The sequence below is a fragment of the Eptesicus fuscus genome, chromosome 14 (assembly GCF_027574615.1).
Source record: "Eptesicus fuscus isolate TK198812 chromosome 14, DD_ASM_mEF_20220401, whole genome shotgun sequence".
Classification (NCBI taxonomy): domain Eukaryota; kingdom Metazoa; phylum Chordata; class Mammalia; order Chiroptera; family Vespertilionidae; genus Eptesicus; species Eptesicus fuscus.
The window spans coordinates 19,478,780-19,505,320 of NC_072486.1; the positions used below are offsets into that span (position 1 = coordinate 19,478,780).

Consider the following 26,541-nt stretch of genomic DNA (forward strand, 5'->3'; position numbering starts at 1 on the left):
CACCACTGGCCATTCACAGACTCAGAGATGTCCCAGCCACGTCTTCAGGTTAATGCCCAGCACCTTCTGTTATTCCTTCTTGATCTATAGCTACAGGGGAAAGTTCCTCACAATAAAAAAATACTCATACATAAGCTTTTGGATTCGTTATATTGTAAACACTCCACTGAAATTTTTGTTTTCCTGAGAGGTGCTATTCTCCTTTTAATGCTGCCTTAGTAAGTTTTCTTAACTCGCCATTCCTGTCAGTGGGATGTATAGAGATTACTCTTGAGAGTAGGATCGAGCCTTTTCCTTTTATAAGGTCACATATACTTTAAGTTTTATAAACTCGGATATATGTGTAAGTGTGTGCATGAGTGCATGTACTAAAAAGTTCACTGGGAATGGATGAGGAGAAATGCAAAAGGAAAGTATATTTGAATCAACAGAGGGATATTCCTCTGTATACATTTTATGTGCCTTCTTGAATAACACCGCGGTGGACAGAAATGCTACTTTTTGAGTATCTGTGCAAGTACTCTATTAATTGTGGCTAAAAACATTAATAGAAGTCATACTCCCACTCCCTTTTCTAAGTTGCTCTTTCCTACTGCACCCACATGTAACCCATGTTCTTAGCAGAACCATCAAGGCAGCTGCTGGCAGCCTATGGGTGGTGAAATCGGAGATGAAAACTATTTGCAGTCTTAAGACTAAGTTGTCTTGTAAAACTAAGATGGAGGGAAAGATAGTTGAATGTGAACCCATGTGAAATGCATACCTCAGGAATTCCAAGAGTTTGCGAAGTTTGGGTGCTACTTCACTTTAGCAAAGATGGAAACTGAAACTGTGGCAAACATCATCACCATTTTGCTGAGACCAATACAATTTAGGAAAAGGTTTGTGGCTAGGCCATTACCAAAACTAGGAAGGAACTGGGCTGCCAAAGAAGCATTCCTGAAAACTGCATGTGACTGAACGGAGAATCTGTTAGTAAGATCACTCTTTCTAGTCCTTTCATTTCCATGTTCTCTTGTCTAAAATGTTTATATGAATGTTTCCTACCTCAAAGGGTTATTATCTGAATTAAATAAAATGGTACATGCAAAGCTTTTTATTTTTTTTTATTAATTTTTTTTAATAATCCTCACCAGAGGACAGCGAGGGAGGGAGGGAGAAAAAGAGAGAGAGAGACACACACACAGAGAGAGAGAGAGAGAGAGAGAGAGAGAGAGAGAGAGAGAGAGAGAGAGAGAGAGAGAGAAGTTGCCTTCTATATGTGCCCTGGCTGGGGATTGAACAGGCAACCTTTCCACCTGAGCCCCTCTGGCCAGGCACATGCAAAGCTTTTAAAATAACATCTGACATAGAAGCCACTCAATAAATTCTAGCCACCGAAGTTATTATCCACAGGGTTGCACCTGAGGTTTTCAGTTCCTGGAGCAAAAGTACAAATGGAGGTCCACATACCATATAGATCAATATTTAAAAGTTTTAGATCAATCTATCCAACTTGCTTATTGGTGTTACATATGATAGCTCTGGCACAACAACCTAGAAGGCCAAGTTCTAACTCTAGAATTTCTCAACCTGGGATGACAGCACAGAAGAAATTAGCCTCTGGCCCAGCTCCCAGCAATGGACTTTTCTCAGCAATTGATTTTTCCCACCTCTGGCTCCGTCATGCACTCTGAGGAGTTTCGCTTTCACCTGCAGGAACCCCCAGTCTGCACATCACTCCTGCACATAGCAGCCCCTTGGCCAACCCTTGGGCCTGGAGCACATCCTGCCATCAGGAAGGAGGACTGCTCAGGCTCTAGAAGTCGGCATGGGTCTATTTGGGCAAAGATTAAAAGAGGAATTGTTGTATTAAAAGCAATTGTTTAAAGCCAACTGAAGTCCTCAAGTGGCTAGACACTTGACATCAAGCCTGACTCCCCCACACCCTGTTTCCTCTTTTTCTGAATCATCAAGTTTCTCAAGTACAGGCAAGAAACAGAAAGTGTGCCCTAAACCAGTTTGGTTCAGTGGATAGACCATCGGCCTGTGGACTGAAAGTTCCCAGGTTCGATTCCGGTCAAGGGCATATACCTTGGTTGCGGGCACATCCCCAGTAGGAGGTATGCAGGAGGCAGCTGCTCAATGTTTCTCTCTCATCGATGTTTCTAACTCTCTCTCCCTCTCCCTTCCTCTCTGTAAAAAAATTAATAAAATATATTTGTTTGTTTTTAAAAAAAGAAAGAAACAGAAAGTGTGTGTGGGGGGAGTTAACTCCATGATATCTTTGGGGCACCTTAAGATGGGTTTCACCATAGAATTTCTTGTAGCAGGAGTGTGTGAACTGGAAAGTTGGTTCAACAAAAATTATTTTGTACATAGTTACAGATAATGAAAGAAATGGGGTGCTCTTATTTAAGGAGGGTTTCAAAACAAAGGCTTGCTGATTTCAGCATAATGACATAAGAAAATAAACCCAGATAAATGAATTCCATTTACAAATAAAAAATGTAGAAAATTAAGAGATCTAGTGTAATGGCAAAAGTCTTAAAATGTGTATGTGGCATAACTGTATACAGTACTCTCAAAAAAGAATGTTCATAAAAACTAAAAAAATTTTAATTTTTTCCTCAGGTGACATTTTCCCAAATCTCATTATGACTTACATGATTTTTAATCAAAATATTCTATCCTTCCAAATCAGTTTTGCTAATAACCACTTTCCTACTTCACCAAAATGTGTATATATTTTGCAAAAATAAGAGCAATAATACATTGTTTTCTTCCCTTCTTAATTCTGTTTGCTTAATCACCTAGTAAAAGGGCAGGGGAGGGTTCATAAGAAAATAAATAGTTTGATTGTTTCAAGAACATAATTTATTTAAAATAATGCATCTTTTCTGTCCCTTTGAGTTATTAAATTTTCAGTATATATCCTATCACATGAATTCACTTGAAGCTATGAGTGTTTTGTAAAGAAAACATGCGTTGAGCCTGGGGGAAGGTAGAAATGAGTGATAAATGGTGATGGAAGGAGACTTGACTTGGGTGATGAACACACCATACAATATACAGATAATGTATTATAAAATTGTACAATTGAAACCTATATAATTTTATTACCAATGCCACCCCAATAAATTTAATATTTTTTTTAAATTGGTTGAAGCATTTGATGGTAGTCTCTAGTGAAAATAGTCAATGTATCCAGGATAGTTATTAGATAAATTTCTGTTCTTTATAAAGACTGATTATATCATTCTCTAGGGTATATTTGACCTTTTGAATTACTCAAGATTCCCCTCTACTACTAATTTTTGAATAAAATTTATAGTTTGGATTAATTTTAAATTTACACAAAAGTTGCATAAATGATATAGAGAATTTCTACATATATTTTGGACAGTTTCCCCTAAAATGAACATCTTACATAATCATGATACATGATGCTGAGAAGTGAACTTTTAAAACTAAGAAATTCACAGTACTATATCTGACTGTTTATATGGGCAAATGGCTTAGAATGGCATCTTCTCTGCCCTCAGAAATGACTGAATTTCCAAAGAGAATCAGTGTGCATGAAGAGGCCAGCTTCAATATTAGTAGGTAGGAAAAGGGCCCTCATGAGCCTAGAATCAAATTCATTTGTCTCCTGTTAGTTTCTGCTTTCAGTGGAAGCCTTTCTCCTGTGCAGCCATGTAATATACACAATGTTGGATGGGCCATCCTGGGTAAAGTCTAAACTGTCTAAAGAAGGTCTAACTGAGTTCCTCTGGGATTCTTCAACTACACTGCAGAAACACAGGAAGCACTTAGAAGGCTGGTAGATCCAAGAAATTCCCATTCTACAAAAACCCTTCGTGAATTACACAAATGCTTTAGGCCTTCAAATACTGTAGGAGCACTCTGAGGAAGGGGCAGTATTGTACTGCCTAGAAAGCCACTTCAGAGGGAAAATCCCAAGCCCCTGGCTGTGAACAATTCTGCACATAGCCATGGGGAGCACGGTACCATGCCCACCCCAACCCTACTCTCTGGGGAGCTGGGAACTGGAACTGGCAAGAATCCCTGGAAGATTGCAGGGATCCAGGAGAAAGACCCAGCCAATGCAATATACATGGTTACTGGGCCAGCCGGCCTGGCTCAGTGGTTGAGCATCAGATCTATGAACCAGGGGGTCACAATTTGATTTCCTGTCAGGCCATATGCCCTGGTTGCGATCCCCAGTATGGGGTGTGCTGGAGGCAGCCGATCAATGATTCTTTCTCATCATTAATGTTTCTATCTCTTTATCCCTCTCTCTCCCTTTCCCTCTGAAATCAATAAAAATATATTTTTTAAAGATGCAGGGTTACTGATGGGAGACAGGAGGCTGTGTTGGATAGGTAACTTGGAGTCCTGGCTCGGTGTATTGTTTTGCTATACACTATTTTAACCTTTTGCACTCGGATGTCGAGTGTGACTCGACACGGTTAGCATCGGTAGCAGCTCGAGAAAAAAGCAAGCGAGTGCAAAGGGTTAATACACATCTTCTGGGGCTGCATTTGTTACCAAGTTTTTAAGTACATATTGCCAGTTTTTACTAAAATGAACGAAGTGCTTTCATACCTGTCCTAGAAAAATAAGAATGTTCACTTGGAAGTTTAAAATAGAAGACAAAAGCATGGCCTTCGAGAAAAAGTCTGTACTTTAACTCATAAAGCAAATCAAAAAAGTTTAACAAGACTACCATCAATGCGATTTTTCATTTTAAATTAAATCATGGGAATAAAACAATTTTTTCTTTCTCTCTTAAGAGCTTAGTACATTATAATAGATATGGCATTGAGTGATTGCCAAATTAATGAAACCATTGTTGGAGTTCTCTACAAGTTTAGAGATAGATTTATAAAAGGTACATTTGGCTGGCTGGCTACTCGGCCCTGCTTCTATCTCTTTTAGTTTTGAAACAGCCCACTCTGGAAACAATTCTGCACAATGGATCAAAAGATAAATCCATTGGGACAGACCTCAGAATATCATGACACAGACAAAGTAGGGTTCTCATGGTTTAGATCCCCTATCCTATAACCTGGGTGCTGTAACATCATTACTCGAGTCTGCAAAGCTTATGCTTCCTAAATATCAGCTTAAGTTACAAAGGCCAGGAAGGAGCCCCAAAGTCTCCCCATCTGCAAAATGTCTCTTTCAGTTTGGTCATTTACAGAGAGCCCACTTGTGCTTCAAGGAACATGACAATTTGAATGTTTTGTCATTCTTTCACCAATCTGATTGCCTGGAAATATTAGAGTACTTCTTACTCACCTTAGAAAATTATTTAGCACCAAAGTGTTCATAAAATGGCTTTATATAGGTTTAGGGTTTAAATTTAAGCAACACGGGTGCTTCTGAAGGAACAGGGTAAGTGGGTGGGGGTCCAGGTTTTATAAGGCTTTTATAATTCTCTGCCCTAAAGTTTAGAACATTATAACAATGGTTTCATTAATGTGTGAATCATTCAATGTCATCTCTGCTATAAAGTACCAGACTTTTAATGGGTTTAGGGGAGAGAGGAAAATTATTCTATGATTTAATTTCAAATGAAAAATTGCATAGTTAGTAACTTTGTTAAATTTTTTTGAATGGGGTTTGGTAAAATTTTCATCTCATGTAAGGTTATTTTTGTGATGAGAGTATGCATGTTTTCATAATCTTTGTGACAGGAATGATTGAAAATATTACATGATGGATTAGGTTACTGATGAAATTAAGGAGAGCTGTGAGAAATATAGAAGGTTACTATGGCAGCTTACCGCTCTTGTCTTGGAAGAGGCCTTTCTCCCGCCTCTGATTTCAGCCACAGTTACCTTGGATGTTCTGCGCCCACTTAGACCAGCTTCTGCACGTGCAGGCTGGGGGTTCACCTGCTACCTGCGATGGAGCCTTGCTCTTCCAGTCTCTTGTATGTTGGATCTCTGATTACATGTGTACAGCTGGTATCCTTATTTGTAGAAAACTAAAATGAAATAATTCTTGAAACAACGTTGAGCCAAGATATCAAACCAGGTCTCTGTGCGGTCTGGTCTGGTTCAAATACTAAGATCCTCATGTTGAAGCTGGAAATATAGTCATTTATATAACAAACTAGAGGCCTGATACACGAAGATTCATGCAAGAATGGGCCTTCCTTCCCCTGGCTGCCGGAGCCACCTTTTCGCTCAGGCCCAGAGCCACATTTCCGCCTTCCCACACTGCCCAGAGGCCTGGAGTGGCTGGGGCGGTATGGCTGGGGGAGTGCGGAATGCCTGCGTTGTTGCCATGGCGTCACGCCCCGCCCCTGGCCACTCAGCGCCTGCATATGCAAATTAACCTTCCATCTTTGTTGGGTTAATTTGCATACTCACTACTGATTGGCAGGTGGGCGTCGTGAAGGTATGGTCAATTTACATCTTACTCTTTTATTAGTATAGATGTTTACAGAGAACGTACAAAATGTGAGGCATGTTGTTGGCACTGGGGATATAGCCATAAAACAAAATCATTGTCCTCGAGGAACTTATAGTCTTGGGGGGAGACAATTAACAAGTAAAACATCAATATAGCAGAAGGCAGGAAGTTCTACAGAAGAAATGTAAAACATGGAAGGTCAGACAAAGGTGGCATTTGAACAGAGACCCAAAAATTCTAGGCAGAAAGAATGGCAAATATAAAGTGGAGAGAGGTCTGTTGTTGGCCTGATCAAAAACTCAGCAATGAAACGAACTTGAACTAATAATTCTCTCTGTCTCATTTTTGTCTTTTGTAAATTATTCTCTCTGTCTCATTTTTGTCTTTTGTAAATTAAGGTAATATCAGTAGCAAATTCATTGTGAGGATTGAATGTGTCATTTATGTAAGGCGCCTAGTATATGTTCAATAAGTGTTAGCTCATTATTATCACTCACTCAGTTTCATGTATTCTACTCTCAAAGGAAATGTCAGAGAAGGTTTTGGATTCAGCATATTGCATATTTAGATGAATATTAAAACTGTTACAATGCATGGAAGACTCTTCCTCAGCCTTCCCTTATAATACCAATGGTCTGGTTTTGTTATTCTTGCCTTGGTGTGTGGCAAGAGGAGGAGGAGGTTTTTAAAAACCTGTATAGTCACAAAGGAAAGTATGGGATGCTTTATAACTAGAAGAACTGATTTAGTTTTGGTCATCCAGGGCTAAAGGTGAATAAGGACTTTCTAGGGGAAGAATGAAAAAAATAAACTTCTAGGCAGAGAGAATATATCATGTAAAGTTTCTAAGGCAATACATGGACCATTTGTCCCCTCTTGAGAAGACACTTAGCAATGTCTGGAGACATTTTTGTTGCCACACTGGACAAGTGCTATTGGCATATGAAAAGTAGAGACCAGAGATGCTTCTAATCATCCGACGATGCTCAGGACAATCCCCTATAACATTTTGTTTTTAATATAATAAGGCATACAATTATGAAAGTGCATTTCTTTCTAGAGGAAATCTTTGAAGAAAAACTTAAGCTCAAATCTCATATTTAGCCTTTACTAGTATCTATTTTTAATAGTAATTCTTTATTTTAAAATATACCTAATAACAATATCAGATATTATAAAATCTCTTTGAAATCCATATTATTTGTGGAATTATGAATAGATAAGGGGTTGGCTTCAGGCATAATAATTTGCATTATGGAACAAACATAGGTCAATTTTTTGCTCTGTAATAAGATAAATGAAAGAAAACTAGTAAAGGTGAAAATATATTGTAGGATATATATGGATATATATCCATATCTCCACACACATCTCTCTAACAGTAAATTAGGTGCTAATAAGTCAAATGCTAATGTGTTTGGGGATATAGCAATGTAAATTTGCCAGAGGCAGGAGTATGGACTGAGGATTAAAAATCCACTCATAAAATGTAATCAACTCTAATTTTGTGAATTCTTGTTAGAATGGCATAAGGGTACACAACTACACCTTGACATACCATGTTCTCAAATATATATTAAATGATAAAACATGTCTGTCTTATCTATTTTAGGTGAAAACTATTTTATTTCACATGGGTTTCATGTAAATATATGAAAAGTTTGAAAATTATATCTGTAATTTAATATAATAAATGCTGGTACCAAATAGCTTTGAATAAAAATATAATTTGCATTCAAAATCTGTCTTTTATGATGCATGCCACCTAGGATTTTTGTTAACCATAGTTCTGGGCACTCTGAATAGTTTTCAAGAAGAGTGTAAAACTCCTGAAACTTTAGGCATCATCCTTTACATGTGCATTATGTGTATAGTTCAGGAAAGATGGTTCGTGACTCTCATAAAATTCTCAATGTAACCCTGGCACACAGAAAATTCAGAACCACTCTCTAAGTATCTGCCTCATGTAATTCACAAATCTGTTTACAGACTAATTGCCTCTAGCATATAGATTTCTTTTTAGTCTGCTTTCTAAATTTATTTTTACAAGACCTAGAGAGAAGACTTTTTGCACTGCGCTAAGATTTCTGCATATATTGTAGTATGTGGAGAATGATGAAGCCAAGTTAAACTGGGGTGCTGGGGAATTCAGGTTGAGTCAAGTATTTATAGAAATCTCTCATGTCATCTTTACTTGTGATTCCAGGACCTTGTTTTTGTATTATTTGCAAATGGTTAAAAATATAATAATTAATTATTATGGAGATAGGTAGGGTCTATGTTTTACACTACCATGTAGAAAAGAGTCAATATTTTGGCAAGTCCTCAACCTTGAATCCTTTTATTGTGATGCAGAATTTAATTATACTGTAGGTTCTGGGTGGTCCCTTGTCCTGATTCAGACTGTGGATATCATCCCAATAATGATTCGGTGAAGTAGGAAGTTAAGTATTAGGATGATATGATGATAGATACAAAAGTCTTAGAAGACATAGTCATATTGATTGATTCTCAGAAGACTTGAGTCTAATCTCATGTCCGGCACAAATTCTACACAATTTAGACTCGGCTGCCTTGTCTGCTGAAAAAAAAAAAAAAACAAAAGAAGAAGAAGAAGAAAAATTCTACAGTACTTTTCTGCTTGAAAAGTGGGATTCCACAATTAAAAAATTTTTTAATTGTTGTTAGTCCTCACCTGAGGATATTTTTCCGTTGATTTATTAGTGAGAGGGGAAGAGAGAGGGGAAGACAGAGAAACATCAATATGAGAGAGAGACATCGATTGGTTGCCTCCTGCATGTGGTCCAACCAGGGCCAGGGATCGAGCCTACAACCTAGATATGTGGCTTTGACTGGAATCGAACCCAGGACTCTTCAGTCTGCAGGCCGATGCTCTATCCACTTAGCCACATCAGCTAGGGCCACAATTAAAAATTTTATTCTCATCAGTTATTCTCCAAATATTGAGTACTTATAAATCAAAGGCACAATGTAGGTGATTAAAATGGCAGGAAGCGCCCCTGCCCTCAAGATGTTGACTGTCTAGGAGGAAACCATAGCAGATCAGAATATTTCAAGTGCTGAATTTCCAAAGAAAGGTTATAGCCAGTGGTATTAGGACTACCAAATGTATTCATTTTTGTCACACATTTGCAGATGGTGACCTTCTATATGATAATGTTGGTGCATTTCCTTAGAAAACTCTGTTTTTCTGAAGTCTGTTGCTCCACAACTTTTGGTTCTTGAGATTTATGTTCCTGTGCAGTCTGGGTCTGAGTTTCATTAGCACCTGATTTACCACAAGGGCAGATGGTTATTGGAAATAAAAAGTCAGCCATTTCCTATGATTAAATTTCTCATGGGCTGCATCTCCCTCTTAGCTATTTCCTTACTATTGCATATGATTCATTCCCAAGCAGAATAGTGATTATTATGTGATTGTTAAATCTAAAGTGGAAAGGAAAGTAGATTATTAGAAAAAGTCTAGTAGCTTATTAATATATATTATGTGCTACAATGAAATGATTTTACCAAAGTATTAGCAAGATGATAGATTTATGGATGATGAGAGAAAATTACTCTATTGTGGTGATTGAATATAACAAAAAAAATTTAGAATTTTTCTTTCTTTTTCTTTTTTTCTTGCCTTGCTTTAAGAGGTTATTGTTTAAAACAATAATCCTCCCCCACCCCAAATACCTCCTTATTCTGGTCACTTTCCAGTACTTCTGGGCAATATTATGTGAGTCTAGTAGACAAGGGAACTCTAGGATTGTTCATTGCTGTCTCTATATTTTTTGATCTCAGAGGAAAGCAAGACTTTGTTTCCAACAGAAATATTTCACTAGTTTTATCTGATAGGAAATAATTGAGTTATTCTTTCACTTGATATTTTTCTTTTACGCAAACCATAAAGAGAATGAGAAATGTCATAACCCATTCAGATTTTTGAACACTCTTTCTTTATATTATACTGATTAATAAAGTTTCCCACATAGTAGAGTCAGCCTGTGTACAATAGAAACTTGTTGATTTATTTGGCTATTACTATAGTTAATTGCCCTATCATATTCCTTTTCTTCTATGTCAAAGTCTAATTGTTCAATTGAAAGACATATACCACCACAATTACCAGAGTTCTTTGCTCTCTAATTCATTTCCATTATTAAGTTTATTTAGGTTACTTAGTTTCAACTCTGAGGGTTTGAATACGCAAGGAGTTTTAACAATGAAATTCAAACCCTGCTCTGCTGATCTTTTAGGAACATCTATTGCTGCCATTTCCTGATGCGCGTGCACCAAATTATTGCATCAAAAAGATAAAACACACACACAAAGAAAGACAATTCTTTATAAGCACTGCTACTAACAGCATTCATCACAGGACAGATTTGCTGTGCAGCTAAATATCTGGCCCTAATCTACCAACATGATCTTGCAATGAGCTAACAATTTCTCTATTCTGGGTCTTTTGCCTATTGTCAATTGTTTTGAATAACAGAGGCCTCTGTGCTTCCAGTCACCTGCGCCATAAATGGCTTCCTTTCTAGGAATTATAACCTCTCATGAAATACTTTTATTTTCCTTTCTTCCCTAATTAACATAGCACTTTCACAATGTTAGTGTGAGTATTTGAGGAATTATTATTTTTTCCTACTATAATGTAGGGCAGAGATTATCGGCAGAGTTTATAGAATTTTTGCTGACTTTTGTATATGTTGTGCTTATCACAGTGTGACAAATATCATAAATATTCTGTATGTTTTATCCATTTACCCATAGGACATCAAAACCAAAAGTTAATAGCTGAAAATAACCGCAATTTATTATTTCTCATATTTTTGTGTACTGGCTGGACAGCTGCTCTTCAGCTACAGGAAGCTTGTGGATGAGGTGTGGGCTGGGCTCAGCTAGGATACTGGATCTTCCTCTTCATGTCATCTCCATTCTGGACTTCGTTATAATATGGAGGTCCAGGACCATGCTCCAAGAGTGGGAAAGTGGCATTTACAAGCCCCTTGAGGCCTAGACTCTGGAACTTGTACAACATCACCTCTGCCACATGCTGTTGGCCAACCCGGGTCACCAAGGCTAGTCCAGATTTATGGGGTGGAGAAAGGAATTTACCTCTGGAAGGGAGAATTGCCATAGTCGCACTACATCGGGCCATGCATATAGGATTGGGGAAAATCTGTGCCCATTAAACAGTCTACCCTTGTAATCAATAATACTTTAATTAATTATGAATAAAACTAGAGGCCAGGTTTACGAATTCGATTAGGCCAGCGATTAGGGCCAATCAGTCTGTCCCAGGGGAAGGGACTGCGGGAGGTTGGCTGGCCGCAGGAGGTTGGCTCTGGGAACACACTGACCACCAGGGGGCAGCTCCTGCATTGAGCAGCTCCCCCTGGTGGTCAGTGTGTGTCGGTAGCTTAGGCTTTTATATATATAGATTATTCTTTAATTGTAGAGAATAGGTACTATAATCTTATATTTAGAGAAATAATGATTCTGCGCAACATGAGAGCAGAAACTGATGAATTTTCAGCAACTAGAATGCAGCCTGACACATAGAGGGTTCAATCAATATTTGTGAATGAATAGACACCTCTTTTTTTGGTCTTTCTCTTTCATATTGCCTTTTGTTTTTATCTGTCTCAAATGATTAAGTTCTAAATGGTTAGGGAAATAGCTGAATGGGAAATAGAGTTCTTGCTCACATATGTGATTCTATGAATCCATAATAATGAATTCTGGCAAGATTAAATGACACAAAAACATATTATGTAAGTAGGAATAATCTTATGAGTATTTTATGAAAATTTGACCACTCACTGAAAAAAAGCCCTGGGGGATTTTGTTTTTGTATTGATAAATAAAAAATGAGAATGATTTATTCTCTCCAATCTCTATAATCTGTTCAGAATAGGAAACATCTATAAGTCATTAACCTAAATAAGTGACTATAAACTTTGAATAATATTCAGGATGTGGTGACTTTGATACTGTAGCTAGGTTTAGATTGTAGTATTATTTTGTGGACAAGCAGATCACTTTGTTCTTTCACAATGAAAAATACAGATGACTTATTTAAATTCTGGAAACCAATGAAACATGTTGCTAACTATTTTAACATAGAAAAAAAGTGGTGGTTTGTTGATGGTGATGCAAATTGAAAATAGTTTTATCTTACAAAAGTCTTTCCAACTGGAATTCATCTCCATGTATTATCTGCTTATATGGGCATAATTTCAAACAAGAGAAAATAGCATATGAGCTAGGCGTATTGTAAAAATAAAGCAGTAATAATACTGGAGAGGAAATATTTCTTTTACCATCCATCTTTGAATTATCTTCCATGTACTTGAATGCACCAGCACAATGAATAACCCCAAATGATAATGCCTGCATCTGTCAATTAGTTTATACACAAGTCAGCCTGAATATTTTATATAAATTACAGCATCTTGGCTGGAAACAAAAACAGATCATGATATTCCAGGGAGTCATCTGCGTCCCTCAAGATATATATCAGTGACAAAAAATGCAATCTAAATAATAATGGATTTACTGATTCATGTGTTAGACTATATAATTCTTCAATTTGATTAAAATATCAATATTTTCAATATAACTCAAGTAGTCTGATTCCCATCCTTATCATTTTTATACAAGATAATGAATGTGTTAGTAAAGCCACTCCTCTATAGCATTGGAAAAAGGAGAATTGCCCCATTTTTTAGTTCTAGTGTGAGAGAAGTTTTAAAGTGAACAGCATTTTGAAAATGCAAAGTTTTGCTTCTTGTTACAGAAGTGGAAAAGGATTGCTGATGTGTGAAGAAAAACAAAAGGTAAAACACTTAACTAATTTTCAGAGAATAGAAACAAATTTTAGTAAAACCTTTTTTTTTTTTTTAAAGTTGTGAAGCAAGGTTGTGTTCACAGATTATAGGTAAGGGAAAGGATGTGTGAAGGAACTAGAGAGAGATCAATTTTTCCTTTATTTTTACAAGTTTTATAAAATATAGCATCTAAAATTGGTTAGGAGACATAGCCAGGTATAATTTGTTTTAATGGCACATAATTATAGATTTAAAATTATTCTATGGCACTAAAGATAGTAATTGGAAAATTAATTGACACTTTCAGTGCAAAAAGTAAATGTTTTTCAAAAATATTTGTGTGATATATTTTTTTTAATATGTTGAACTTAGGTTGTATTTTGAAAATGCTTTGTCTAGTGATTTCAGATGTCATTCATATTTTAATATGCAAAGCAAATGTCATTAAACAGGGTTATTTATATTGTTGACTCCCCATATTTGCTGGACAGAGTTACCAGTCAATTTATATTTTAGTTGTAAGCAGTTGTCCATGAGTCAGGACAGAAAATCAGAATTTTTCTTTAGCATTAAATCTAGTCTGAAACCGCTGCATTTAATTAACTTCCCTGAAATTAAATAGCTGCTCCTTATATATCTATTGACCTATATTAGCATTTAAAAAAAAGTTACATTCTTATATTTGGTGTTTAAATAGTTGATTAGCATAGTAAATTCAGTAAAAGCAAATAAACAGGACAGGAAGGAAGGAAGGAAAGAAGGAAGGAAGGAAGGAAGGAAGGAAGGAAGGGAGGGAGGGAGGGAGGGAGGGAGGGAGGGAGGGAGGGAGGGAGGGAGGGAGGGAGGGAGGGAAAGAAATTCAATTGGTAAGTAATAGAGAGGGAATATGGCAAGCAATTCTTTTACTGTCTAGCTCAACATATTAAATCTGTGTTATTCAGCTAGTTGTCCCTGCTGTCTACAAAGCCTATTTTGGCTTTCCAGCAAGCCTTCTAGTGGTCAGTATCTTGAGTATGTAGTCATAGTCCAATCTATCCTCATTTTGGTAAATGCAAAAACATAATTGTATTATGGCACCCCAAATGATCAAGCTCTTCATTCGCTTGTTTAAGTTTACCAAATAATAGAAATTATGTACCACCTATTTCAGAGGAAAGGAGGGGGTGTGATTTACTGGGGAACTTATATGCATGTATGTATAGCCCCTGGACACAGACTATAGAGTGGTGAAGGCTTGGGAGGGGCGGGTGTGGGGTCAATGGGAAAAAACAAACAAACTATAATACTGTCAACAATAAAGATAAATTTAAAAGAAAAATAGAGGGAAGCTGGTGGTGTTTCCTTTTCAGGGATCAAGATAAACAATTTCATAATTCAAGACATCATATTCATAATATCAAAATCCACAGAAAGTCAATTTAACTCCCAGATTGCTTGGTAACTATGCAAGTAGAGAAAAGGAATGAGGTTAGGTTGAGTAACTGTTACCTAGAGTCCTTGGAAACCATGACCAAGTTTCTTCTTTAGGAAATCCTGCTACTCAGCTTATTATGTACAGTCTTAGACCATGTGATACTGGGAGCGTGACTTGTAACTTCTAAATCTCATTGAGTTTACCTGTGGCCATGCTCAGTAACAATAGCAATAAGTTACTATCACAAACTTGATGTAATCTTCCTGGTAGTTTTCTTAGGGAAACTTTCATTATTATAAATGATTTAAATAGTAAATATCTAATTATTATTGAAAGCTATTGAGTTCTAAACAGGCTTGGACATTGTTTAGCTCTTTTGTAGGTTTAGTTTTGCATTTGCGGTCATTAGCAATTTATTACTGCTCTTTGGGTGCTTAGTATGGATATTTTTCTTTAGCATCGACACTGCAATGTGGCTCCACTACTGCTTTTGTGCTTTCCATTTTAACTCTCCTAATTATTTCTAGTGTGTACTAACAAGCAGAGAAAAGAAACATTTAGGAAAAATAATTCATTATTATTATGCTAAAAAGTTTTTATAGGCAAAAAATTACTCATACAGCCACATATTCTTTTACTTTTTAAAAGAGAATTGGAAAATAATTGAAAAAATGTACTAAAATATTTGACTTCGGGAGCATCCTTTTCATATACTTACATAGGAGAAACTTTCTTTGCACTTGTAAAAGTAATTCAGGTTAAAAATTATATTTTTAGAATATCCATCTTTTTTCACAAACTAAGACAGAGTATTATGTGATTCTGTCTGAAGTTTCTATGACTTGTTTCATTGCCTCCTGGGACTTAACAAGCATATCTTATGAATGAGCATTAGATACAGGCATTTTTATATGTCATTATAAAATTATATCTTATTGTTTGGAGACATGAAAAATGTGTGTTCTTTTTGGTGTGAATATAAAATGTCCCCACTATAGTAATTACAGCCATGTTTCTTTCTTATGAAATAATATTAACATAATTCTCTTGCTATGAGAGGACTATAAATAGCTATTTTAAAATAAAACATGGGTTTGAGGGTTTCAGTAAAATGTAGTTCTTTTTAAAAATATAATGATACAGAATTTGGGTTACTTCTACATCTAGAATGTTCATAGGGATAGTAATGTCATAAAATTGTAGTTTTCAATTTCTACAAGCAAATACATAATTTTATATACTTAAACGCTTTATGCTATAATTTTTATAAATTGTAATAAAATTTCCCATTTATTCTGTTACTCAAACGTTGAACAATCTTTTTCATAACCATTTATTGGACAATTTGTAGTTACCAATCAAAAGAAAATATTGAATTGCTGATTGCATTTGAGTTAGGTGTGGGGCTTAGTTCTGTAACAATGCCTATTACTGCCCAGCCGGCATTGCTCAGTGGTTGAGCATCGACCTATGAACTAGGAGGTCATGATTCGATTCCCGGGCAGGACACATGCCCAGGTTGTGGGCTCGGTCCCCAGTGTGGGGTGTGCAGGAGGCAGCCGATCAATGACTCTCTCTCATCATTGATGTCTCTATCTCTCTCCCTCTCCCTTCTTCTCTGAAAGCAATAAAAATATATATATATTTTTAAAATTCCTATTGCTGTAGTCCATACACATGGCATTTAGTTTACAGGAGACTTCAAGAGGAGGTCAAAATGTAAAGGACAACTGCCCCCACCTTCACTCCTGTATTAACCTCTGGGTGTTGCTATGCCAAGGCCCCGCTTCCCTGCCAACATACCGAGACCCTGAGATGCTGCTTCTTTGAGCTACAGATTTCGGGCTCAGCTCATCCGCTGGTGGAATCAGATCCCACCCAGGCCTTCTATATGATTTGTGGTACGTTTTTAAAAGTAATACCTCACTACGTTTAGGGATACATGAGTAACCCTGTAATTAAGGTTTAGTGTAATGTCTCTTGGCAATGAAAAGTAAATAAAACTGAATGGATCCTATGACATAAATCAGTGATGGGCAACCTTTTGAGCTTGGTGTGTCAAACTTCGCCAAAAAACTGAGCATAACTCGGGTAGTGTGTCACTTTGAGGAAAAAACATTATTTCGCAAATGTTTCATCCTCAGGAGCAGCAAATGTTTCATCCTCGGCATGCGGCCGCCTCAGCGGCTGCGTGTCATCAGAAATGGCTACGCGTGTCAGTGCTGACATGCGTGTCATAGGTTCGCCATCACTGACATCAATGTACCATTTTAAACACCCTAGTGACTTTCAACCATTTTCATGTCATTGCACACATAAACTAATTACTAAAAATCTGCAGCACACAAAAATACATTTTTTGTCGATCTGACAAAAAATAGGTATAATTTTGATTCATTTATGCTGGACAGCTATTGCTGTGTTGGCTGTTGTCCTTTGTTTATTAGATTGTCTAAGGAAAAGAGTTCAATGCCGCCGACTAAATAGTCAGGTATTGCCTATTTTAAAAATTCTTATGGCACACCTGTTGAAAATCGCCGACTTACCCCATTAACTCAACAGTGCCACCTCTCTCATCACCAACATTGTTAGCTAAGTTTAAAACTCTGGCTATGTTTCTAGAATATTCCATCAAATTGTCAGGCTGAATTTTATTATTAAAATAAAGTTCTTGAACAATGTTAGAAACATTGTTCTCCATGAGAAAATGATTTTTAAAACCAGATTTGAAATGGCGGTTGAAATGCTTTCATAATAGGGCAGACGTGAAAGAAAGCTAATGAAAAAAGATAAGGACCATAGCCAGGCAGGGGTCCTCAAACTTTTTACAACAGGGGGCCAGTTCACTGTCCCTCAGACCGTTGGAGGGCCGACTATAGTTTAAAAAAAAACTATGAACAAATTCCTATGCACACTGCACATATCTTATTTTGAAGTAAAAAAACAAAACTGGCAAAAACACCCGCATGTGGCCTGCGGGCTGTAGTTTGAGGACGCCTGGAGAGTGTCGGCCTGCAAAATTTAGGGTCACAAGTTTAATTCCGGTCAAGGGCACCTATCTGGGTTGCAGGCTCGATACCCAGTGTGGGGTGTGCAGGAGGCAGCTGATCAATGAGTCTCTCTCATCATTGATGTTTCTATTTCTCTCTCCCTTCATCTCTGAAACCAATAAGATTATATATTTTTTAAAAAGATGAGGTTTTTTGAAACAACATCTTTAATGAGTAAAAAAAAAAATCATTTAAATCCATTGTAACTAATCTACTAGGACATTATTTTTTTGCTTTTGAAACAAAATATAGGCCTTCCTATATTGCCACTATACACATAAATTAATAGAAGAAACACACCTACGAGAAAGTTGACCTTTAAGAGTAATTTTACTGAAATAAAGATTTCTGTGTTTATGACTTTTGAGCTTTGTACTGTAAGATAAATGAGGCAATTTCACCCATTAGAAATGAGCTTCATAATTAATTAGGTTCTTTGGTACTTTTTTGGGGAAATGCACTACCAAGTCACGTTTTGTTTGTTTTGTTTTATATTTGCTGGGTTAAAATTACTTGGCAGACAAAAGCCAAAACAAAACAAACAAGTAAGCAAAACCCCATGCAAACCAGGAAGAAAAATTCCAAGAAAAATACTTTGCTAGAAATTAAATTACTTATTTGAAAGTTTAGAACTTGGAGAACTACTCAATATTAGCTAACTTTCATTATGACAAGAATGATTTTTTTATTTGAGCAAAAAGTTCCAATAGTTCCTTTATTCCCCTGTTTAAGAAAATGCCTGACAAATTTGAGTTAACTTATTCATTTTTATCTGAACTTCTGGTAGGCAAGCACTTTAAATGTTAGCCTGAAACCTATAGACTTAAAATTAAATTAATTGAAATAGGTTTTAATATATTGATGATTTAAATTATAATAGTATAAATAACTCTTTTTGGTAAGATATTTCTCATCATGATCGCAAACACAAATTCTGTCTATGAATGCATTAAATAAGACTTTGGTTTGAATATTTCACAGTGGGTTAAATGTTCAGTTTTCTTATTTTTAAAGTCCAAAGCTATATGTTTTCTCTAACAAATTTGAGTTTGAATTATTTCTATCGTTTTCTAATGTGAGCTGTAAAAATAAATAGCATACATGCTTAAATGTGGTGGGATTTTGTTGCACTTCTACAACCCAAAGACCAGTTGGGTTGAAAAAAAAATAAAATTTAACAGCTTTTAATTTGTCATGTGGAATCTGATTCTATGTGCTTTTTATTACCTCCATATATTTATCTAAGTGAAGCATAAAATGGTTGTAATAATGGAGAATTTAAAGCAGCTTTTGCACATGAGCAGTAATGCTAACTCATATGGTGAATAAAAACTGAATGTAAATTCTCAGAATGTCTGTTTTCTTGTGTTTACTAAGGTGTATCTTGGTTAGCTGATATAAGCTCCTCATCATCCCAACTAAGCTATAAGGAACTTTGATGGACAGAATGGAAAACAAATAAGGAGTGATCATTTATATGCTATCAGAAGCTTCATGTATTTATATTTAATTTTCAAACTGCAATTCAATATACATTAGGTCATGGAACCTGTCAAAATATAAGCTCACAGCCCTTTCGTTGGGTAATGCTCTGCAATTCCACGTGGTTCCAGAGATAACCTAAGTATATGGAAGAAATCAGTCTAATCTAAAATCACCAGTTCCTGTTGATTCCATTTCATTTATTTCTCTTGATATAAGCCCCTCTTCTCTATTTCCCTTGCAACTTGGTTTAGGCCTTTAATTATATTACATGTGTACTGTTCCAACAACCACTTTTCTGTTCGCAATGCCAGCATTTCAACATTCCAGCCTACTTATTCATTTCTGCTAGACTCATTTGCCCATATAACAAAGCTGGCCATGTGACTCCACTACCAATAAACTTCTGTGAGCATCCTATTAATCAATAATTTCAAGTCCAGCCCTAGCTGGTTTGGCTCAGTGGATAGAGCATCTGCCTGCGGACTGAAAGGTCCCAGGTTCGATTCCAGTCAAGGGCACTTGCCCAGGTTGTGGGCTCGATCCCCAGTGGGAGGCATGCAGGAGGCAGCCTATCAATGATTCTCTGTCATCATTGATATTTCTATCTCCCTCTCCCTTCCTATCTGAAATCAATAAAATTATATTTAAATTTTTTTTTCAAGTTTAAACCCTTTAACTTGGCCTACATGTTTCTGAAGCAGACCCTTGTTAGCTTGCAGTCAGCATTCTCTGAAGTTACATTGCACTCCTAAAAATGTTCAGAACCTTTTGCATCTTCCCCGTGTTGGCCTTCTTTTACTTAGCTATCAAAATGTCACCTTCTCTTCTAAAACTCTGGACTCCCTGAGGTAAAAGTAGCTGATTTATTGAAGTGTTTTCTCACAATATGTTGCTCATATTTCACATGGAGATTAAATTTTAAATTATCTTACATACCCATAATCTTACAACATTCTGAATTCCTTGTAGACTAAGATAATTGCATTTATATTTGTATCTATAACACTAGACACAGTAGCATATGGAGGTGAATGTTCTCACTAAACATTTGTTAAATGGATGAATGTATGAATAAATGAATCCAGAAAGGTCTGGGCAAAACTGCCATATAAAAAAAAATGTTGATAGAAAACTTACTGAATGTAGAAAACAGTTCTAAACAACCAGGAAACGTCTACTAATTATTATTCTAGGGTTGTCATGAGGCCACCTCATACAGAACAGTATTTTCCTCTCAATATTCTGAGTGATATAATTTTCATCAGAATGATGGCTCATTAGGAAAATATTTTTAGTTTTACATAACTTTAGCCAGTGTACAAATTTGTAGGTATTTGCATTAATTTTCATATAAATTTGCATGTGGGTCCAGGCACGCAGATCTTGGTGTTAAATGTTTATCCCAGTTCTAACTACCAGCATCTATTTTTATGTACGCAGATATATGAAATGAGGCCATAAACACCCCCCCAAAAAAAAATGTTCTCTAGAAAAGAATAAGGATTCATAGTGTTAAAATCCACTGAAACCTATATTGGTCTTCATTATTGGTCTGAATATGTGATTAATACAAGAAGAGCTAATGAAAATTTTTATTAAATTAATAAAACCTTGTATGAGGCTAAATATTGAATACTACATCTAGATGGATGAGATTACTTTTATAATTTGTGATGTCATATCAGAGAACTATATTCAATATAGCATAATAATAAGCACTGTGTTAGGTTTTATGTAATTTTCCATAAGTAAAATATGATTTAATTAAGTAGTAAGGTCCTTGCCAAAGGTATTTATAATTGTTGAAATGTTTTACATGCTAATGTGAAAGGCACATAGCAATATTTATGCCAAAAAGAATAATTTAATGGGAGGGGCATATTTAAATATTATAACATAATTTATTTTTTTTGCTTTTATGTGTGAAAGCATGGATCTCATTTTACCTATTTTCTTCTAATATCCATACCTCATTAGGATATGTATGATTAAAAACTGCATTTTGTCATGAGATTAAATTTTTGAATCCAATACTTGGTAACATAAAAATCTAGTCAACTTTTGTAAAATTATATTAGATGATCATAAATTGAACTAACTGTCACAAAGAAATAAAGATATGCTCAATGGGTCATGGGAGAAAATACATTTTGAATATCTTACTTCCATATTAATTACTGAAATATTTTAAACTATATTTTCTTTGAAACTTTGTTATATTGATAAAATGTTGTATCTTTAGCTCTTCTGTGCTATATCATAATTTCCCACTATCTACACTAATAAAAGAGAAACATGCAAATTAACCGTACCTCCAATATACCCACAAGCCACGCCCACCAGCCAATCAGTAGCAAGTATGAAAATTAACCCAACCAAGATGGCGACAGCCACAGAACTGGAGCAAGCAGGAGGCTTGGGTTGCCCCCGGTGATGGAGGAAGCCATGCTTCCCCACCCTGATTGGCCCTGGCCTCCGCTCAAGGCTACAAAGTTTCAATTATAGAAGGTAAATAAATCCCAACAAATATGGCAGCAGCCACGGAGCTGGAGCAAGCTGGAGGCTTGGGTTGCCCCTGGTGATGGAGGAAGCCAAGCTTCCCACCCGCCCTGGCCTGCCTTGGCCTCCACTCAAGGCTACAAAGTTTCAATTATAGAAGATAAGTAAATTCCATATACTTCCAGCCAGCCCTGGCCTCCACTTGGGTCACCAGGGGGCGTGGCTGGCCTGCAAACCACCACAGGCCCCTTGCCCAGGTCGCTCCATGCCCCAAGGGAACCTGCACCCTGATCTGGGACACCTTTCAGGGCAAACCAGCCGGCTCCTACCTGTGCACCAGGCATCTAGCCTATCTAATAAAAGAGTAATATACAAATTGACCGTCACTCCAACATGCAAGATGGCTGCCCCCATGTGGTCAAAGATACCTGCCCCCATGTGGACACAAGATGGCCGCCACAAGATGGCCAGCAGGGGAGGCAGTTGGGAGGGACCAGACCTGCAAGGGAGGGCAGTTGTGGGCAATCAGGCCAAAAGGGGAGAGCAGTTGGGAGGGACCAGGCCTGCAAGGGAGGGTAGTTGGGGGCAGTCAAGCCTGCAGGGGAGGGAAGTTAGGGTTGACCAGACCAGCAGAGGAGGGAAGTTGGGAGCAACCGAGCCTGCAGGGAAGGGAAGTTGGGGGGGACCCAGACCTGCAGGGAAGAGCAGTTGGGGGGTACCAGGCCTGCAGGGGAGGGCAGTTACAGGTGACCAGGCCAACAGAGGAGGGAAGTTGTGGGTGAGCGGGCCTGCAGGAAAGGGCAGCTAGGGGGTCCCAGGTCTTTAGGGGAGGGCAGTTTGGGGGGACCCAGGCCTGCAGGGAGGGCAGTTGGGAGGGAGACCAGACCAGCAGGGGTGAGCAGTTAAGGGCAATGAGACTGGCAGGGGAGGGCAGTTAGGGGTGACCTGCAAGGGAGGGCAGTTAGGCCTGCAGGGGAGGGCAGTTAGGGGCAATCAGGCTGGCAGGGGAGCAGTTAGGCATCAATCAGGCTGGCATGGGAGTGGTTAGGTGGTGATCAGGCTGGCAGGCAGAAGTGGTTAGGGGCAATCAGGAAGGCAGGCAGGTGAGCAGTTGGGAGCCAGCAGTCCTGGATTGTGAGAGGGATGTCCCAGATTGGAGAGGGTGCACGCTGGGCTGAGGGACACCCCCCCCACCCGTGCACGAATTTTGTGCACCGGGCCTCTAGTTGTTCATATAAAAGAGGACACTATATTAATGAAATAATGAATGGTTATTCCCCTAATACTAAATTTTATCATTATGGATAACTACCATTTTAATATGCTATCTAATTATGTCAATTTTTGAATACATAGCCATCTAGAAAAATCTAACATTTTTACTTAGTTTCTTTTTTTCCCATGAAAAGCCAAGACATTTTTCTCTTTATGAGTGGCTGGTCTAAGATGAAGTCATTCATGAAAAAGCTAAGAATAATAAGCACTAAAATCATATTTTAAAATCTGAGCAACTAATATATAGAAAAGTCAAAGATATACTTGAATCTGTCAGATCAATACATTCCTGTAATTCCCTCAGGGACAATCATACAATTTGACACCAACATTTAAGCTTTGAAAATTATGTGGCCATCTATTACCGCATGGATGATTCATGTCCTCAACCTTTTCTAACACTTATGACACAAGACAGGGCTACCTCATTTAAAAATTCCTTTCTGTTATGCATAATTGCACAAATGGCTTGTTCTTTTCTTTTTCAGAATGAAGAACAAATTTTGGTATTTTGAGTTTGGAACCTCTGAAACTTTCTCAGCAACCTGCAAGAAGCTACATGAATCTGTAGAAATAGAAGTAAGAAAAATGAATCCTCTTATAATACTATGAAATGGCTTGAGTTTGGTTATTAGTATGTTTTTTGGTAGTCCATGGAAGGAGCTAAGTTTTGAGCAATCCATATAGCTTTATCCATGATTCTCAAATTTTATTTCTGTCAGTCATTGGGGATCTAGTACTATCTGAAATATTAGTATAAAGTTAAGTTATTTTCATACATTATAAAGGTAGAGTTGGAACACAACTTTAGAAACCAATGGAGAAGTTACTGGGCAAAGTGTGGATAAAAAAAAAAAAGTAAGGTGAAAGAAGGTACTTGAAGAGAAAAGTTGAAAGATACATAAAAAACACACACACACACACACATACTTATTATTTTCAGGTCTCAGTATCTTATAACCTTTAAAACACAGTTCATGAAAATTGTACTTACTTTCATGAATGCAGGTTAAAAAGTATACTTTTCCATTCCATTCATTAACTAGATTTTCTCAGTTCCTGGGGTTACCATTTCCCCATTACATTTATAGCAAGTGGAAAAGCCAAGACAGAGAGCAAAGAAGCAAGAAAAGATATATTTGAAAAAGATTTGTAGCAAATAGGTCTACAAAAATATATAGACACTAGAAGTAAAAGTTTTGGAGATGGGTTATAATAGAAATTGACTTAGTTTTATTGAGAGATTTTAGGGATTAAAGAAAAAGGAATAGCTAACTTTTGATAAGTGTTGAAGACAAACCATAGGAAGAGAACTATGAACCAAGAATATTTAATGATTAGCTGATATGAATTGAGAAATATGAATTAAAAAATAAATGCATAACTTGTCTTCTGAGACCTAAATCATTAGTGGCATATAGTCAGGTAATAAGTTTGGTAAACAAACATAGGTATGAATCACATAAAATCATAATGGCCAGCTTGGTTCCTTATTATCCTACCTTTCTAATTTACTGTTAAAGGAAAGAACAGCGAACTTCAGGTATTATTTCAGAATGTAACTTTTTGCCCTTTAATTTTATTATGTTGATGAATAAAGTGAAGTATGAGGAGAATTGGTGGTCACAAAATGGAAAATGTCCTTCATGACTGAATTAAATGATAGCCCTGGAAGGAATATAATCACAAGAGGTGAAGGGTTTAGGGCAGGCCCAACATCAACCTTCTGTGATTACTGTTCATAAAGATATATATGTGTATAATTATTGATATATTTATAGTGTTATATATTTAAACTCTTGTATATGTGCATATGCACATATATTTATTTAAAATACCTAAATCTCCCTTCCCCTCCTAAAATGTTATTTTTAAAAATCCATTATTTCGTGGATATTGAACATGTATTGCCCTCAGAATGTTCAAATAAAATCTGAGGAAGAAGGCAAAAGTGGGAAAAAAATTGTAAGTATGGCTTCTGGTTGAATGTAGGGTACATGCTCTATATTTCCTTGCCTTATCTTACCACTGAACACAGATTGAAAAATAAATGGTATAGGAGAGATACTCCTTGTTTATGTATAGGAAAACTCAAGTTGTCAGTCTTTCCAACTTAATTTATATGTTCAATACAATCCCAAACAACACCCAAGCATTATTTTGTAATATTGACAACTGATTCTAAAGTTTATATGGAGAGTTAAAGACTCAGCACAAATTGAAAAAAAGAACAGAACTGGAGACTGATACTACCTAACTTCCAAGACTTTGTGTAAAGCTACAGTACTCAAAACAGCATGATATTGGTGAAGGAATAGACCAATAAATCAATGGAACAGGCTAGAGATCCCAGAAACAGACCTCCATAAATACTGATTTTTATTTATTTTTTTATTGATTAAGGTATTACATATGTGTCCTTATCGCCCCATTGCCCCCACATATCTCCACTCATGCCCTTACCCCCCTGTTGTCTGTGTCCATTGGTTAGGCTTATATGCATGCATACAAGTCCTTTGGTTGATTTCTCCCCCTTACCCCCACCCTCCCCTACCTTCCCTCTGACCTTCACTCTTAACAAAAATTAACTCAAAATGGATCAAAAGTCCTATAAAATGCAAACTTATAAGACTTTTAGAAGATAATGCAGGAAAAAAAATACCTAGATGGCCTTGGATGTGGTGATGCCTTTTTAGATACACTCCAAAGATACGAGGAAACAATCGATGAGCTGGACTTTGTTGAAATTTAAAACTCTGCTCTGTGAAAGACAATGTCAAGAAAATGAGGAAGCAAGCCACCAATGGAGAGAAAATATTTGCAAAGGACATACCTGATCCAAAATATACAAAGAACTCTTAAAACTCAACATTAAGAAAATAAACAATCCCATTGAAAAATGGAATGCATACAAGTCCTTTGGTTGATCTCTCCCCCTTACCCCCACCCTCCCCTACCTTCCCTCTGAGGTTTGACAGTCTGTTTGATGCTTCTCTGTCTCTAGATCTATTTTTGTTCATCAGTTTATGTTGTTCATTATATTCCATAAATGAGTGAGATCATGTGATATTTATCTCTCTCTCTTTCTTACAAAACTAAATATACTCTTACCATACAGTCCACCAATTATACTTTATTAAAGTTGAAAACCAAAAGGAATTGAAAACTTATGTCCATGCAAAAACCTGAACATGGATATTTATAACAGCTTAATTAATAATTACCAAAACTTGGAAGCAAACAAGGGGTTCTTCAGTAGTTGAACGGATGAATATATTCACACAATTATGTATTTATGTGTCACAAAATAAAAAATGTTCAAGGAAAAGGTTGCATCACATAGCAAAAGATATTTAATGAAAATCAATGTGGAAAACATTGACATCTTATAGAATAACTATTTAGAATGTTCCCCCAAAAAATATGGGCACAAGAATTAAATTATTTATCTTAGACTGTGTTCTTTACATGCCCTCCACGTGTGACTTACCATCTCTGCATTTACTGGCTTGTTCTGGAAACCACTATAGTAACATTTATAAATCAGAACATGAGCCGTGCACTTTCCATT

At 36.8% G+C, this 26,541-nt stretch overlaps 1 protein-coding gene across 6 annotated transcripts in view; it reads left to right on the plus strand.

Annotated features, from left to right (window-relative positions):
• The window catches only part of DGKB (diacylglycerol kinase beta), a 467,640-nt gene that overhangs the window by 300,522 nt on the left and 140,577 nt on the right, over positions 1-26,541 (plus strand). For all 6 annotated transcript variants that reach the window (XM_054726080.1, XM_054726077.1, XM_054726078.1 and 3 more), the window contains one exon: positions 23,459-23,549. In XM_054726080.1, coding sequence (XP_054582055.1) covers positions 23,459-23,549 — 91 coding nt within the window. The remainder of the gene's footprint in view (positions 1-23,458; positions 23,550-26,541) is intronic.